Genomic DNA, 16,821 nt, shown 5'->3' on the forward strand with positions numbered 1-16,821 from the left:
GTAAATATAACATTTGCCCAACGTGACACAACAGCCACAAAGCAAGCCTCGACGAGGGCTTTCACAGAGTTGCATTTGTATCAATAACAAACAAGGACATCCCTTTCTATGCTGATTACCTGTTGAGCCAAGCCTCATTAAGATGTTCTCCTGCTGGCAAAGCACACAGCTGTACGCTAAAAAAACACCACATAATTCCATGATGGACCCATAATTAACTTAACCTAAAACTGTTACTCTTGCATATGTATAGATGGGGGGTAGGAGGTAGGGGGTAGTATGTATGTATACACAACGCATGTGATGTATGACAGGTTATTCATGTGTCCCACTGCTACCTGACTCATCTATCAAGAAGTCGAGCTGTTATACTGACAGTGGACACCTGGAGCATACTGTGCTTACTGCAGTGTAGAGCTCTCTCTCTCTCTTTCACACTCACACACACAATCATACACAGAGCATCATCATGCCAGCTGTTTCCTAACCCGTCTGGTGTGTGCAAACGTCCATTTAGCCACACACTCACCTCTCTGGGGTAAATAATGTGTTCTGAATGGAGTCTATCATCTTTATATATAAAGCAGCTGCTTTTCATACAAACATGCAGTAGCAAATGGAGCACACACTAGATGCTGAATATGTTTCATGTAGCTAGGAAAATAATTTGAAATCGAATCAATGATAAATTACATGCAGCCACCCTAAAATAATTAGATAGCAGCTTCTCATAAATCAGGCTAGTTAAAGCCTGTGATAAGCAACTAACCCCTTTTACATTCCTGTGTTCCCCATCCACACTAAATCTGCCATCCTCCCTCTACACTCTGATAGATTTCATTTCTGTTTTATTACACATGCTGAATGCAGTTAGCCATTTCTTTGACCACTTTTTGGAACGTAATGCTCTTCACACTTATTGGCCGTCCTAATGTGGAAATACAGAAGGTCTGAAGTGGTGAGACTCTCACATGATTGGTTGTCATGCCTTGACTATGTTGTGCATTAGATAACATTTAAATATCATTCTCACTAGTTTGTCTACTGATGGATGAGTTAAAAAAAAAAAAAAGATTTATTATTTGTGTCAGATTTCTGAAATACTGATTGATGGTATATGTAAAGTTACAGTGATTAACTACATACATACAAATGTTTTGTTCAACATTTTTATGCCTCTCCAAAGGCTACACCCATTTTACACCAGAAGTAAAGTATCACACATCACAAATGCTCTGCGACTCGTTTTTCATGTACAGTGTGCAACATGCAAATATGCAGGAAGTTCAGTAATTGTAGCATGTAAATATTGTTCCGATCATCCTGATCATATTATCACGTACGTCTTCAGTGAAGTTTTCACTTTGCATGCATTTTGGCTGTTAGAACTTTCACAATGTTGAAATGATAATGTATTATATTATAATTATACGAGTATTATAGTTTCATCTGTACATGAGACATTTGAGATATTGAGATAGATACCATTCTATACTCAACTATATGAAGGCTGGACTGTACTCAAATTCCAAGACAAGTAATTCAAATGCTAGAAGGCTCCAAATGAATTGGACAACATCTGGTGATTATAACACCCTCAAGAGATTAATAAATCCCCAAGACACATACATCTAGTGTGACGGATGAGACAGATCACCAGAACTCCACTCAGAGTTGAGGTACATAAAGAGTTAAAAGGATCAACTGTAAATCAAGACCATATGGTTAGTGGGGAAGAACATGAGTGTGAGATGGTGGGTGACAATAAATTGCTGACTTTAGATTTGAGGGCTGCAGGTGGCCTGGTTCTGCATCAGGAGAGGGCAAACCTGGCAGCTGTACACACCTCATCATAGCTACAGATGAGCTGTGCTGTAGGGTCCCAGTCAAAGGAAGCAGAGAGGACAAAGGGAAGATGTGAGTAGAGCTGTGTGTGTGTGTGTGGTGGTATGCAGCTCATGCTGTGAGTAAACAGCAGCTCAGCCTGCAGGTGCAGCATGAGCTGTCCATTCTCCTCCACACATGGTTTCATTTGTATGCTATGGCTGCACAACCCACCTAAAAGATCATAATTAAGCAGGAGCCACTGGCTATCGTTTCCCTCCTGTGTCTAAATTTAGCTCATTCCATTCCAGAGGAAAAGAGACAGCAAGATTTTAGATTTAGGAGACAACAACTTCTACGATCTTTAAGTCCTGATCACTAGAATTCAAAATGGCTAGCACTTGCTTTAGAACCACTTAACAGATTTAATAAAGTGGAAATGAAAATGATGATCTTTTTATCTCTTTCTTTTGCATGATAAATACAAGCCTAACAGCTAGCTACGCCAGGATGACTTTTCACTGCTTACTGAATCAGACTGCAATGGTACTTCAGTTTCGTTTGCTGTCAGTTTGGCTCAGTTACACTAAACATAATTAAACCAGTACACATTAAAACACTGGCTGAGACATGAGGAAAGAGTGGGCCTAAAAAACATTCTCCCCAAACTCATTTGTTCAGTGGTCAGAAAGGGAAAAGTGTAAACAATCCTCTGGCAAGTGCATGCAGAATACACTGAAATCAGCCAAGCGCACTGAAACTAAGCCAGTGCTATATAAATGATTAAATAACACTGAGGGGGCCAATATTTTAATCTTAACATAAATAGAGAGAATGCAGAGCGCAACTTTGTCAGAGGATATTAGAATATAACAAATATGACTGTCTAGTAAGTCGATATTTAATTTATGTGTCTGTCACAGGAATTATAAATAGTATGCTACTGGCCATGTAGCAAAGAATTGTGTAAGATGTAAAATGCTATTATTTTTATAAGCTATTATGTGAGCACATGCATTAATTAGAAAACCGTTTGGGATTCAGATGAAGATTTTGTCATTATTCATAATTGGCTGAGATAAACACTGCTGGTAAATTTAAAACTAATAAAAACATAAGCGTTATATTGTATAGGAAAACTACTGTACAATATTGACGCCTCATGGGTCAATTCTTTGTTTAAGAAAGCAATGTTAGCCTTTTAATGATTAATGTTTTAAGAGTGCAGCTTTTTGTTAATGTGTCATTCTGTGGTTGTGTAATATTTTTAAATACACCATTAAAAGATATTAATTGATTGAATCAACTGCCTCATTTTTACAAATTAGCCTAAGAGGGAAATTTTGCTTGTTAACTTAATTGACACAGACTGTTTCATTAAAACATGAAGTAGTTGATTAGTCATTTTTTTTAATGTGTACTACAAAATTATGAAGTGCCCTTTTCAGACACTTTAAAGCCACAACATTTTTTTAATTAACTATATTTAACAAGACTGCGGCAGCTTTATTATTTTATGGCCGTTCTCTCATTTGGAAGTAAGCTGGCATGAAAAGTTTAAACACTCTCCTCACCTCTCCATTCTGCAGCGTAGTGATGTTTTGGTTGTCGTTCTCATCCAGCACTTTATCGGGTATAGGAGGTGGATTGTCCTCCTCAGGTTGCTCTACAGCAGAGTGCTGGGCCTCAGCGTCTACACTGTAGCGGCTTTTCTTCTTCAGGTCAATGGAGGCGTACTCGGCGCCGTCGGTCTGCAGGCACGGGTCAGGAACGACAGGGATAGGGCTCAGGTGGCCATTGGGCTGGGCAGTCGGAGGCTCGTCAGGGGTCAGTGTGCCGTTAGTGGTGCATGCCTCCTTTAGCTCTTTTACCGTCTCATAAGGTGAGTCTTCCACGGCATCGTGTGAGGCTCCGTCCTTCAGCACCTCGTAAGTGCCGTCCCCGGAGGCTCTGCACTCTTCAGAGGCTTGAGCTGCTACCCCAAGACTGTTGGCGCAGGGAATGCTGGGTAACTCGCGGTCCTGGGGGCATTTAGAAGAGCGATGCTCTGACTGGATGGACAACATTTCTTCTGAAGGGTGCGGGCTCGTGTCCATGGTGTCTGTGAGGACTGAACAGAGGATATAAGGAGTGCTGCTGAGTTATGTCTAACTTACAATGACAAGAGGCAAGGCAAGGACCAACATTAAATCACAATAATTACCTAATCTGTAACATCAGTTAAGTTTTTTTCCCCATAGCCATCTATTTAGCAGTATTTTTAAACAAAAATGATACAAATCTTGACTAAGATTGTATTTACTTTAAGAATGAATGAAAACTATAATACTAAAGACACTATATCGGCATCATGCATCATCAAATCCACCGCACTGTGCATAACAATTCCTTGTTATCTTCTACATCTATGCTGTTATTGGGCTCATTCTTTTAAACAGAAAGATGAAAAAGGCTTAAAATTAAAGTTACACCTTTATCCTCTGCATCTGTATTTTCAGGTTGGAATTTTTTTTATATCTTAGAATTTCACAACATTTGGCTGTCAAATAAGAGAGGCAAAGGGGCTGCTGACAATTTTTGTACTTTGAATAGTCTGCACACTCAATAAAAACAACATTGTAATGTAAGGTACAGTAAATGTAAAAATTGCAAGCACTCTCTTTTTCTGGAAACTAAAAACTCAAACAGGATCCTTAATTGGTAAAGCTAGTGTAGGATATATGACATGCACTTAGGGAGCAACAGTTTTGCCTGCCATGTCTGTCAAAATTAAAACTTTAGAACATTTACATTAAAATGTTTACTAAATATTAAGTTATTAATACCAGTTATCATCTGTTGGCTGCAGATGGTTTAATATATGGTGTATATGACAGTAAATTTGAACACAGGAGGTGTTTTACCTGTACCGCTTGTAAGAGGCCCGTTGAAGGAGCTACTGGCCACCAGGTCAGTGCCATGGCTGCCTGTATCTGCTGTTTGGCTACATGTTTCCTTTTCTGACACCTGTACAGAGGCAGAACAGAGGCGGTTCATATTAATAATAATAATAATAATAATAATAATAATAATAATAATAATTTTTGTATAAAATGTAAGTTGCTCTGGAAAGGAGCATCTGCACTTATATAAAACTAAACAAAATCTAGTATCTGCGGTTGAGCATTATATAACAACTATTAACTATTAAATACGCATGCTTCATGAAAAAATATAAATCACAAATGCAGCTACATGTGTTTAAATCTGTAGTGTTGCTCTCAAACACAAAAAGCTGACTCACTTCCATCCAGCTGTAATACTTCTACAAACAACACAATAACCTGGCAGTTTTTATCAGTTTTTACCTTTTTTATAATTTGTTAATTGATTTCATATGTATATGTGTGCTGGGATAGGCTCCAGCAGATCCCCGTGATCCTAATAAGGAATAAAGCGGGTATAGAAAATGGATGGATTTCATTTGTATGTTAATCTATCTAAATCTATTTTAATTTCTCCTCCAAATCATTTTGAGGAGAAAAATGTTAGATGATAAGAGTAAAAACTCCACCTCATTCGCATTAATTACACCCTTGATTCTATTTCACAGCCCCCTTATCAATCACTGTCACATGGGTCACTGATGGAATAAATGAATCTACGTGTTTTCATATCATTCTGTGTATTTATAACAGTTGGGGGTGCTCTTGTGCCTGGTTCCACACGAGTCCAAATAATCCTCGTGAAGACTTTTGCTAAAAATGCTAAATATGAAATCTAAGATTTTTATATGATTAAAAGATGAGAGGCTTAACCCTGCTGGCCCATTTATATACACCAGTCACCGCAGGGGAGAAAGAAGAAGAAGAAGAAGAAGAAGAGAGAGAGAGAGAGAGAGAGAGAGAGAGAGAGAAACAAAACAAAACAAGTGGATGGAGATTTTGTGTTTTTAGCACGTCTGAAGGCAGACAGTTGCTTTTTGGCACCATCTTGTGGTGACTTTGTGAACTTCACCACAATCAGTTTGATGAACCCTCAGGAACCAGTCTGCTTGTCATCTAAAGACAAAGACCCCATTTAACCTGTCAGCTCATGACAGGCACTGCCATTTAAGTGAAGATCTCTTTGTTTTCCTTCACGAGCTGAATATTATTGTGTAAAGGTTGGCTTCAAGATATTCATCAAAGTGTAAAAGATTTCCGGTTCCTTGAGGATTTGTGTGCACATGTGACAGGGTATGATTACACAGAGATTGTCAGATTCTCACCAGAGGACTTACTGCTTCCTTGTATGCTCGATTCACAATATCCTGACACGGTTATCTCTCGCTACTTACAGCAGAAATAACAAGCTTCATTTTGACTAAACTGTTTTGCGGTGTAGTGGGCTGATATTAGCTAAATTAACTAATTATAAGCTAATCATATGAAATCTTAAAGAATATTAAATCATTTATCATTTAAATCAGTGTCCATGTTTGCCAATTAGCTTAGATAAAATCAGTCTCGAAGATTATGTAGTCTTATTACATCACGACTAATGTGTAGTTAAAATGTGTAATACAGATTTAATATATGACCATAAATCAACTATTTAAACATTAATCAAAAATATTGTAGACTATATAACTTTTAAGGTTTTCCTTGATGATGTACGTAAAAGTACATTTTGTTTTAAAACAAGGAACATTTTAAGCAGGAAGATCAAGATCCACATGCACCAGCCTGGACATCCAGCAATCCAGGCAATGAGCCATGAAGTCAAGTTGGCAGCCGTGTCATTGCTACTAGCAACAATGGAAGCTTAATACTTTCCCTCAATTGTGCGTGTATCAATGCTGTGCATGTGCACATCTCTGTACACCCTTCAGTTTCAATATGCAAGTGCATTCATCACATGACAAGTCAAATGAGATTTTCATAGATGCTCCCTGCTTCTAAACAACGCCGAACTCCTGACCTTTTGTCTCACATGATAATTTTCCAGCCTCCATGCAGAGGGCACATGCACAGAAAGGCTTCCCATGTCCCCTGGCAAGACAAAGCAGCGAGTCTGCCTGCTTCATGTTTTCCTCCCACTGAGCGTGAGCTCCACAAAGCTCCTTCAGTGTGCTGTGTTCTGCCCCGTCCACAAACTACAAAACTACAAAATAAACCACACAACATCTTCTAACACTACACATCAGCATAATCCAAAGCGACTCCGACTCAGCTAAAACAGCTCTCTGTGAGAAAGAAAGGCCGAAAAATGATTAAAAGACGCTGTGGGGCTCTGCTTTGAGTCTCAGTCATGCATAGAGAATGATTTGAAATGCAGAAAATCCTTCACATGAAAAGCATCCCACTAACATACCCCATTCATCAGGTTCTCATGGTCTCCAGGGAGCCGGCTTGCTTTCTTCTGCCTGGGGAATAAAAAAAGTGTGTTAGTGAAAAAAATATTGAGCAGCTCTGTATGTGTGAAGTGCTTGTACATGTGGGGGACAGTTAAATAAGTGGAGCTATAAGTCTCAAGAAAGATAGTTTACTCAGAAATGTATACCAATTTCCTAAAGTGTTAATTAATAAGATAGTGTGCAAGAAAACAGATTCTGTCTCTAAAATTGTGCAGTTGGTATAAATGGAATAAATCGGTTTTAAGTATCTCAAAGACAATACATAAGTGTTGGCATCCAAATGAAATTATTTGCTGCTAACAAATTATTATTATTTGTGATAGCACAAATGGTCATAAAACAAAAACACAGAACGGAATGAAGACAGAAGGCTAAAGCTGCAGAACAGCAGAGACAGTTAGGTAATAAAATCCCCCTAGATTGAAATAGATTTCAGCTGATATTTTTCAGCCCACTTCGTTGATGCACTCATGACATGTCGTCAGCTGTGCCTGAGACAGGAAAGTGATAACACAGGTCATGAGATCAAATCCTACCACTGCCAAGCTGCCACTGTTGCGCCCTTGAGCAAGGCCCATAACCCTCAACTAATCACTCTGGATAAAGATGTCTAAAACAGAGTTGATGCGACAGTGAATGAGGTGAATTATTTACTCCTTCATCCCCCTACAATAATTTTCTAACATATATAGACTGACAGCTTCCCATCTATCACCATGACGACCAACCGTTACAACATACGTGCAATATAAAACAGTCTCAGAAAAAGCTGAGAGAGTTATGATGATGACGAGGATGATAATAAAGTACTCACCCTTGACAGCCAGCACACAATACCAGCAGCACAGTGAGCAGCAAGAAGGCCCAGAATGCCGTGAGAGTGCTCACGATAGTCAGCTCACCACTGATCTCCGATCCTGCAACCCCTGAACCCCACAGAGCACTCAGAGCAGGAGCCATTACACATCACACCGAACAGCAGCCTACATCGGCCACACACTGCAGGAGCTGAGGAAAGAGAGAGAGACAGAGAGAGACAGAGAGCAGCAGTGTGTCATACATGTCAGCATCAACTTTTAAGCAGAGGACTTTTAACAGCTACTGCATTTAACAACCACAAGCAATAACACTAATAAACACCTTTTCCGGTGTGAAACGCACGGTTTTATCGAGAAGGCAGTCATTAAAACAAAAAGAACAACGCCTACAATCTAAATATAACAGATAAACATGTAAAAGTAAAAAAAAAAAGTACCATGTTCCTTTTCCAGTGATCATTCTAAATCAAGTTTAATAAAACAACACTGAAACCCTGGATGAAGAATTAATCATATTTGACTCATTGTAATGATTAATCATCTCTGCTTTTGGACACCTTAGCCATGGTTAATCGGTTAAAATTTGATTTTAGCTTAAAACTTGATATTGACTTACATTTATTACATTTTGAGGTTTATGTTTAACTGAATAGCTGTGTATATTAGATCATTTAGATATTAGATATTATACTAACCCTAGATTTGGGGTTGAATGGGTTAACAGTGATGATGTAAAATATTAACATGAACATGTAGCAGAAGTTGTTTTTATTGATTCAAAGAATTATATATTTGTTAAAATATAGCTTACTCTTAAGGGCAAAAGTTTGCATCCCCCGTGGTTTCTGGGTAAAATAAATGTATTAATATAAAACAGAAAGGTGGGGTTGAGAAGCTATATCAAGGAGGTAAGAATTAAATGTGCAGCAAGACAGTAGTACAATAAAGGTACTTAAAAATAGTTTTGATATGAAATATAGAAACAGAAAGATAGTTTCAATTCTGCTGGAGGCAGTTGTTTAGGCATATGGTGTGCAGACAAGAATTTAAATAATAATATTATTATTATTATTATTATTATTATTATTATTATTATATTATTATTATTATTGTTATTATTGTTGTTGTTGTTGTTATTGTTGTTGTTATTTCGATACTAAATGAAATCTGAAAACAAATATTTCATTGGTTGAACTAAATGTTTTATAATGTATATTTTAATAAACCAAAATTATTTATTCCACTGTCATTTTCATACAAAGATATGCAAAAAGTTTTTAGCTCAATAGATAAATGGCCAATCTGAAACAAATTGTATCATGTTCAGTCAAAATAGTAAAAAATATTCAAATCATTTTTAAAAATCTGACTAAAATGTCACTTTTTCAGCCAACTTGAAGATCACGACACATTATTATGTGTTGCAGTGTCAATTTCCTCCAGAAGGAGGCGCACAAACTAGAACCCGACTACGCAGCGCCACACATATTCTTCATGCCTCGACTGCAGTCTGACAATCTGTGTAAACAAACTACTGCTGAGTGTTTCAGTAAGTAAGACCTGCACTGCTCTGACACTGATCCCCAGTCTTAGTCCGGATTCAGCAAAGCCTCTGTGTGGAGTTATTTTAAGGCAGGGAGGGAAGCGGAGTGCACCCCACCTCCACAAACTCAATGCGTAGATAACAATCAGATGGCTGGCATCCCGGAGAGTGGCAGAGAGCCTGACTCTTTTGTGTCTGAGGAGTCTCTCGGAGGGGAGAGTCTTTCCTCTTCACTCATTCTCTCTCTCTCTCTCTCACTCACTTGGTCTCAGAATAGAGAGTGTAGGACTTTGCTGAGAAGTGCTGGCACCTCACAGTCGGCAACCTTATTTGGATATATTCTGCTGCTCTGTTCTTAAATAGAAAGCGTGTGTGCTGTGGAAAACAAAGTCTATTGTAAAATGAAGGACATACTCCATTAAACAATGATTAGGTGTGCCCAAGTTCCTAGAATATGAACCGAATGCTATAACACCATTCCAACTGTCATGCATGCAATTGAATCCAGTGTATGTTTCCAGATAAGGCGCAAGTCCGCGTCTAAACAAAATTGTCCTAAACTGTCTCTGTTTAGAGTAAAATTACATTAAAATATACTACAACAGTCAGAATTATGTGCAGTTCCGTAAAGTTGGTATGGGAAATAAATGCCATCCTACCTGGACACTTGGACCTGGTCGTCCCTGCCTGCAAAAGAACAGATAAGAGAGAGAGAGAGATTAGAGGCTGTGAGCACACAGAAACAGAAAGCGAGTCATATTGTATGTCCGCCCAGGGAGCGGCACGCTGATAGATGCTCTGATATGATGCACACCATGACATCATGCATCATCATATAGACTGGGGTCTGTACATTTACATTTCTGGTATTTGGCAGATGCTTTTATCCAGAGAGACTTACAATTTATCTCATTTTGAACAATTGAGGGTTAAGGGCCTTAGCTCATGGGCTCATTAGCTTGGTGGACCTGGCATTCAAACTCACAACCTTACAATCAGTAATCCTACACCTTAACCACTCAGCTACCACATCCCCCACCCTAGGCAAAAACAGATTTATCAGTGAGAACAGATATTGGCGAGATATTTATCATAATAAATTGGTGGTATTGTGGAACAAGTGCTACACAGAGCTGTTACTTCCACAGGCCAAAAACATACTGGTTACCTAAGATAGACTTTCTACTCTACATTTCCCCTAAGTGTGAATGCGTCTATGTGTGTGTGTGTGCATGTGTGTGTGCATGTGTGTGTGTGTGTTTGAGAGATGGACTAACCTCTCATTCAGGGAGTGTTCACACCACATACACACCAAAACATAATAAGCAGATCAAAGTCTTCAACTAATAATAATGAATTCTGGTGGTGCCTCAATTTGATTATATATCAACAAACACAAGATTGAACCGCTGATTCTCTTCGGCTAAGTACATTTATTTGTACAGAGGCACAATTGTAAAATAGAATCAGTGCAAATAATCATGATTGGACTGTTATACAATATTTGCGACAAGCCTGCTCACACCCTCTCAGCAAAAATCCATCTCAAACATGATAACAGATTACAAGGAAATTAGAGGAATGTCTGGCAGGCGAGATTTCTGTTGGTATATGTGTTCTGTGTAAGATTACAAATCATGAAATAATATTAAAAACAAATATGAATATGACAAAATAAAAACAACTATTCAAACAGCTACTATTGAGTCAGGGTAAGCTGGTCCCTCTGTGTGTGGTGGTTTCTTAGCATCATGGTGAGTTAGCATATGATGCATTTTGGCTGTTGATCAAATGAAGCAGTTTTACAAAGAAATCTAATGAAAGACCAACATCGAGATTTATAACACAAAGATCCACATCACACAGATCACATTTAAGCAGATTTACTGTGTTTCTGTTATATTAGAAAATTCTGATTCGTCTTAGGGTTTTATGTCTTCGGATATTTCCATTTTGTGTATCGGTGCTGCTAAATTCAGCCGAACTGCTACATAAAGCCTGATTATATTTCATTAGGGCATAAAAGTGTCGGTGCTAACACTGTTTGCTAATGTGTTTTTGAGAGAAAAGAATGTCCGCTGGTCTTCCTACCGAACTGCCGTTCACATTAATGAAGTGTGACAGACTAATCAAGCTTTATGCAATCATTTGCTCTAACGAGTGTGCTGTGTGGTGGAGGAAGGAGCCGCGCATTCATACAGTCCAAAACATGCAACCTGATACTTAACAGAGGAAAGATTTCTTTTCCTTATGAAATACTATAGCTGAATTTCATGCCATTGAAAATATGAGGATGGAAAAGTCATTTAAGGAGGAATGTATTTGGACAGGCATCGCTTCCAGATTGGAATGGTGAAGCTGTGGTTCTTCTGGCTTACTCTACTGTCCTCTAACTCTATAGATCAGACTCTAGAACGGCATTTCACTGTAACACAACCTTCACACACTGCTAGTATTAGCTTCCGAGTTGTGTGTAGACACATTTATTTCTTGCATTCTTTCTTTCTTTTTCACATTTATGTATTTCATTCTTTATTGTTCGTGTTTTTGAAGTGTCTTTCCTTCTTCCATAAGTCATTTTTCTTTTTTTTTTTTTGTATTTCTTTTTCTCCTTTCCTTAGAGATGGTCTCTCATCATTTTTTTTACTCCAGATTTTATACAGAAAACTAAAATACACAGAACAGGCATAACATTATGACCACCTGCCTAACATTGTGTTGGTCCCCCTTTTTCTGCTTAAACAGCCCTGACCTGTCGAGGCATCAACTCCACTAGATCCCTGAAGGTGTGCTGTGGTATCTGGAACCAAGATGTTAGCAGCAGATCCTTAAATCTTTTAAGCCTTGGCAGCCTGTCGCAGATTCACCACTGTTCCGTCCTTGAACCACTTTTGATAGATACTGACCACTGCAGACCGGGAACACCCCACAAGAGCTGCAGTTTTGGAGATGCTCTGATCCAGTCGTCTAGCCATCACAATTTGGCCCTTGTCAAAGTGACTCAAATCCTTACGCTTGCCCATTTTTCCTGCTTCTAACATCAATTTTGAGGACAAAATGTTGACTTGCTGCCTAATATATCCCACCCACTAACAGGTGCCATGATGAGGAGATCATCAGTGTTATTCACTTCACCTGACACTGTTCATAATGTTATGCCTGACTGGTGTGTAATATATAGTCAACTGATACTACAAGTAAAATGTATTGGAATGTAATACCCCAGTTCTACTATGTGTAGTAGTAGCAGCAGTCGAGCAAGACTCAATTAAGAGGGAAATCATCTTTATTTCAGCTTCTCTGTGGGTTTCACACCCGGGATGTGACACCTGAGTCTCATTAAAGCTTACATGAAAGTCTTTAAATTCTTGACATGAGAGCTGGTGTGAAAACACCAAGCCTAATAATGTTATATATTATACAATATTATAACACTGTATGCAGATGAGACAGTGCCAACTACGACCACTGCTGGGAACAGAACCTCTACTACACATTCAGCATCTTTACCGACTTCAGAGGTAGGTTTCATACGTGTCTGCATTTCATCACGGATTATTTTAGGTGGCTCGACTTGAAAAAGAAGTGCGATTCAAGCTCCTCCACAGAGCAACAGCACCACAGAGGTTTGTAATTTAGTAAGAATGCTCAGTCTCTGACAAAGCATCCACTGGAATGTTTTCAGGCACGCACCGCAGGCATGTCCTAAATAAATAACTGGATTTGGGGAGGGGGTAACTCAGTAAGGAAGTTTTTTGGGCAGCATTGTTATTAAAAGATTTTGTGCTGACAGAAACTGGGGAAAAGTCTTCGTTCTAATAATAGCACTAGCAACACAGAAAAAAAAGCAATAAGTAAACCTGTACAGTGCTGTGAGATGTTATAGATGATTGCAAAGATGTGCATTCTCCATGTTACAGTTGATCTGTCCTTCCAAATAAACTCAAAGCGAGTCTCAGTTTTCAGTCCTTTTTGAGAAAAATGAGTAAATTCAAAGTATGGCTGAAATAATCTAAAAACCTCTTTTTAAGGAACTGTCTAAGTAAGTAAGTAAATAGCTATGACGTCGGTGCTTATCACAATATATATTCAATTATCAGCACATGCCTTCTCAGATCCTTATCCATGTCTAGCTGGCTCTTGTGCGTGAATCAACATCACACCTTCATCCTGTACACTCTCGTACACAGACAGAGGCACGTCCTCTCAAATCCCATGCGCAATCTCTTCAGAGAGGCTAATTAACCGTGTCTGATTTTACCGCGATAGCCATCTGTGTGGTCTGGAAGTCAAGAGAACGTGAGAAACCAAGGTCCAGACTCTCTAGCAGCCGAAGCACCGATCAGCAGCTGGATTGCAGGAGTGCTCCAGAGGACACATCCAGTTAAATCCTTCCATGATGAAGAAGTACCTCCATGTTGCCATGGTGACAGTTCGGATCTTACAGGTGAATTATCTGGAGATCTCTGGTAGCATGCGAGAGATGCTCGTTTCTGCTCGCTAGGAAAGCCGTGCTAAGGGTCAAGATGAAATGAAATAGAGAGGAAGTTTTCACCTGCTGAAGGTGAAACGTCTGAGGCTGAACTGTTTTCTTTAACTTGTGACCACTTACCACTGCATGAATAATTCGATTCTATTCAATTCACTTTTATTTGTATAGCGCTTGTCTCAAAGCAGCTTTCCATAAGAACAGAAGAAATACAGTTCAAGATTAATATTACATTTATTTAATTTATTTATTTAAATTTATTTATTTATTTAAAAAACTCCCTTAGATGATAAGAGGAAGAAACCTTGAGAGGAACCAGACTCAAAATGGAAGCTATCCTCATTTGGGTGACACCAGAGAGTGTAATTATAAATTGTTATAAACACTGGATAGTGTGAATTACCATAAACACCGGAGAGTGCGATTATGAATAATGTCCTTTCTACAGTCATATACAGTTAGATGGAGCTCCTGAGCAACTCATAAATTAGCTCAACATCTGAGTTCATAATTAATTCAATAAAAACACAAATACAAAAAATACTTGGCGAAAGGCAGGGGTACACCCTGGACAGGTCACCAGTCCATCACAGGGCCACACATATAGACAGACAACCACACACACTCACTCCTATGGCCAATTTAGACTTACCAATCAACCTAATGTACATGTTTTTGGACTGTGGGAGGAAACCGGAGTACCCAGAGTAAACCCACGCAGGCACGGGGAGAACATGCAAACCCAGGACCTTCTTGCTGTAAGGCAACAGTGCTAACCACTGTTAGAGCACTGTGAAATTCTTTATTTGCTTATCATAACTTTGAAATTTGGTGTCAGAGCACTGGGTCAGCCATGATACAGCACCTCTGGATTAGGTTAAGGGCCTTGGTCAAGGGCCCAACAGTGGCAGCTTACTAATCAATTTAATAAATAGATAGAAGTATAATTGGCAGGTCATCTTCTGTATCTGATTATTTTCACATAAAAATCTTACAAGCTGCACATTTGCAAGTGTGTGTAAAAATTGTGCTGTGAAAATAGGTTTCTTTAGCCCTGAATAATTCGCCACTTGAAGCAGTTTGTCATGTAACTGAACATCAGAAAAAGAAGACAGCAGTGGTGTAATTTTCTATCTTCAGTGAACGCAGTGTTGTATTTTATATTCAGTGAAAGGAGGCGAGACAAATCAGACAGGTTTTACAGGAAAATATGAGAAAAATATTTATGTCTTGGCTGAAAGATCTCAATTCTCCCAAACACCAACTCCCAGTCAGTTAGCGTGAGGGGAAAATGGATAATCTGATTTTTTTTACCAGTAAAGAGGCTGAAACTGAAACAATAGCCTCCTCTCATGCTGAGCCAAAAAAACAATGTCTGTAAATGTCAAAATGAGTTCGAAATTCTGTGAAGATGATATGAATAGAGCATAAGGACAGCTAATGTTCTGTGCATGGTATTGTAGCCAGATAAACCAATATAATGATAGCGTAGTTGTGACTCCACTTGACTAGCTAAACTAATCTAGCCTAGTCTTGTGTTAGATAGCTTTAATATTATAAAGTTGTATGTTTATCAGTCTGGTGTTCTGGTCTTTCTTCTCAACTAGCCCTTACATGCAAGAAAAAAAGTTGTGGTAGCTGAATGGTCAAGGGGTTGGAGTAACGATCAGAGGGGTATTACCTGCCACTGCTGGGTCCTTAAGCAAGGCCCTTAATCCTCAATTTTTCAGTATAAATATAAGTCACCCTGGATAAGGGTGTCTGCCAAAATGCTGCTATTACATAAGTGTATATATGTTTACAAGAACCCTCTTTGTTTACAATCCTCTTATTTTTGCACATTGTACTGTATAATTTATAGAATGTAAACTGGTCAGTGCTACTGTGTGTATTTTGTGTATCTGTCCTTTAGTGTTTTGTTTTGTATTGTCTGTTTGTCTTGCACTGTTTGCACACAATGTACTTTATACATTTATGTACATTTATACATGTGGCTTGGACAACTTACTTTCAGTGCTTAGCTCTGTGTTGTTTTATGTAGCAGCAGGGTCCTGGAGAAATGTTTCTTCATTTCACTGTGTCAGCTATATATGGTTAAATGACAATAAAAGGTTCCTGACTTCAACATTGAAATGCACGTGAATAAAGATATTTAACCACATGCCATGTTCAGGGCACATGAACCGGTTTATTGGGGATGTGATAGCTAGTGGGTAAGTTGTTGGACTGTTGATTGGAAGGTTGTGAGTTTGAATCCCAGGTCCACCAAGCGGTCACTGCTGGGCCCCTGAGCAAGGCCCCTAACCCTCAATTGTTCAGTTGTATAAAAATGAGATAAAATGTAAGTTGCTCTGGATAAGAGTGTCTACCAAATGCCAGAAATGTATATGTATAAATATAGCATCAGAAAATAGGGAAAAACGTTTGTAAGTAAACAGAGGCAGTGAGATCTGGGCCACACTAGAAGATTTACAGGCTCATAATCTATGATGAAATTATAAGAGACTCTGTATAGTAGAGTCCCGGCTGGGAGAGATGAAATATTATACATATTATTCTCATTCCCCTGTCAATCACAGCAGAAACAGAAAATCGTGGGTATCTGTGTGAAGACAAAGATGAATAATGCTTTCTTCTGTGATTTAACATGAACAGCAGTTTAAAATGGTGTCAGACAACAGCTCAGCTTCACTTAGTTCAGATGTTTAGATCAGTTCCATATGATTGAATTGAGTATATTAACACGATTAGTTTAGTAGTGAGCACTTTC

At 38.7% G+C, this 16,821-nt stretch overlaps 1 protein-coding gene across 1 annotated transcript in view; it reads right to left on the reverse strand.

The window, feature by feature from the left end:
- Positions 1-16,821, reverse strand: part of pag1 (phosphoprotein membrane anchor with glycosphingolipid microdomains 1) — a 47,840-nt gene that overhangs the window by 5,013 nt on the left and 26,006 nt on the right. Inside the window, exons 2-6 of the mRNA XM_058378063.1 lie at positions 10,222-10,249; positions 8,016-8,209; positions 7,159-7,210; positions 4,728-4,830; positions 3,399-3,934 (exon numbers count right to left, since the gene is read on the reverse strand). Of these exons, the coding sequence (XP_058234046.1) occupies positions 3,399-3,934; positions 4,728-4,830; positions 7,159-7,210; positions 8,016-8,161 (837 nt within the window). The 5' untranslated portion in view covers positions 8,162-8,209; positions 10,222-10,249. The remainder of the gene's footprint in view (positions 1-3,398; positions 3,935-4,727; positions 4,831-7,158; positions 7,211-8,015; positions 8,210-10,221; positions 10,250-16,821) is intronic.

This window comes from Hemibagrus wyckioides, linkage group LG24, assembly GCF_019097595.1.
Source record: "Hemibagrus wyckioides isolate EC202008001 linkage group LG24, SWU_Hwy_1.0, whole genome shotgun sequence".
NCBI lineage: Eukaryota > Metazoa > Chordata > Actinopteri > Siluriformes > Bagridae > Hemibagrus > Hemibagrus wyckioides.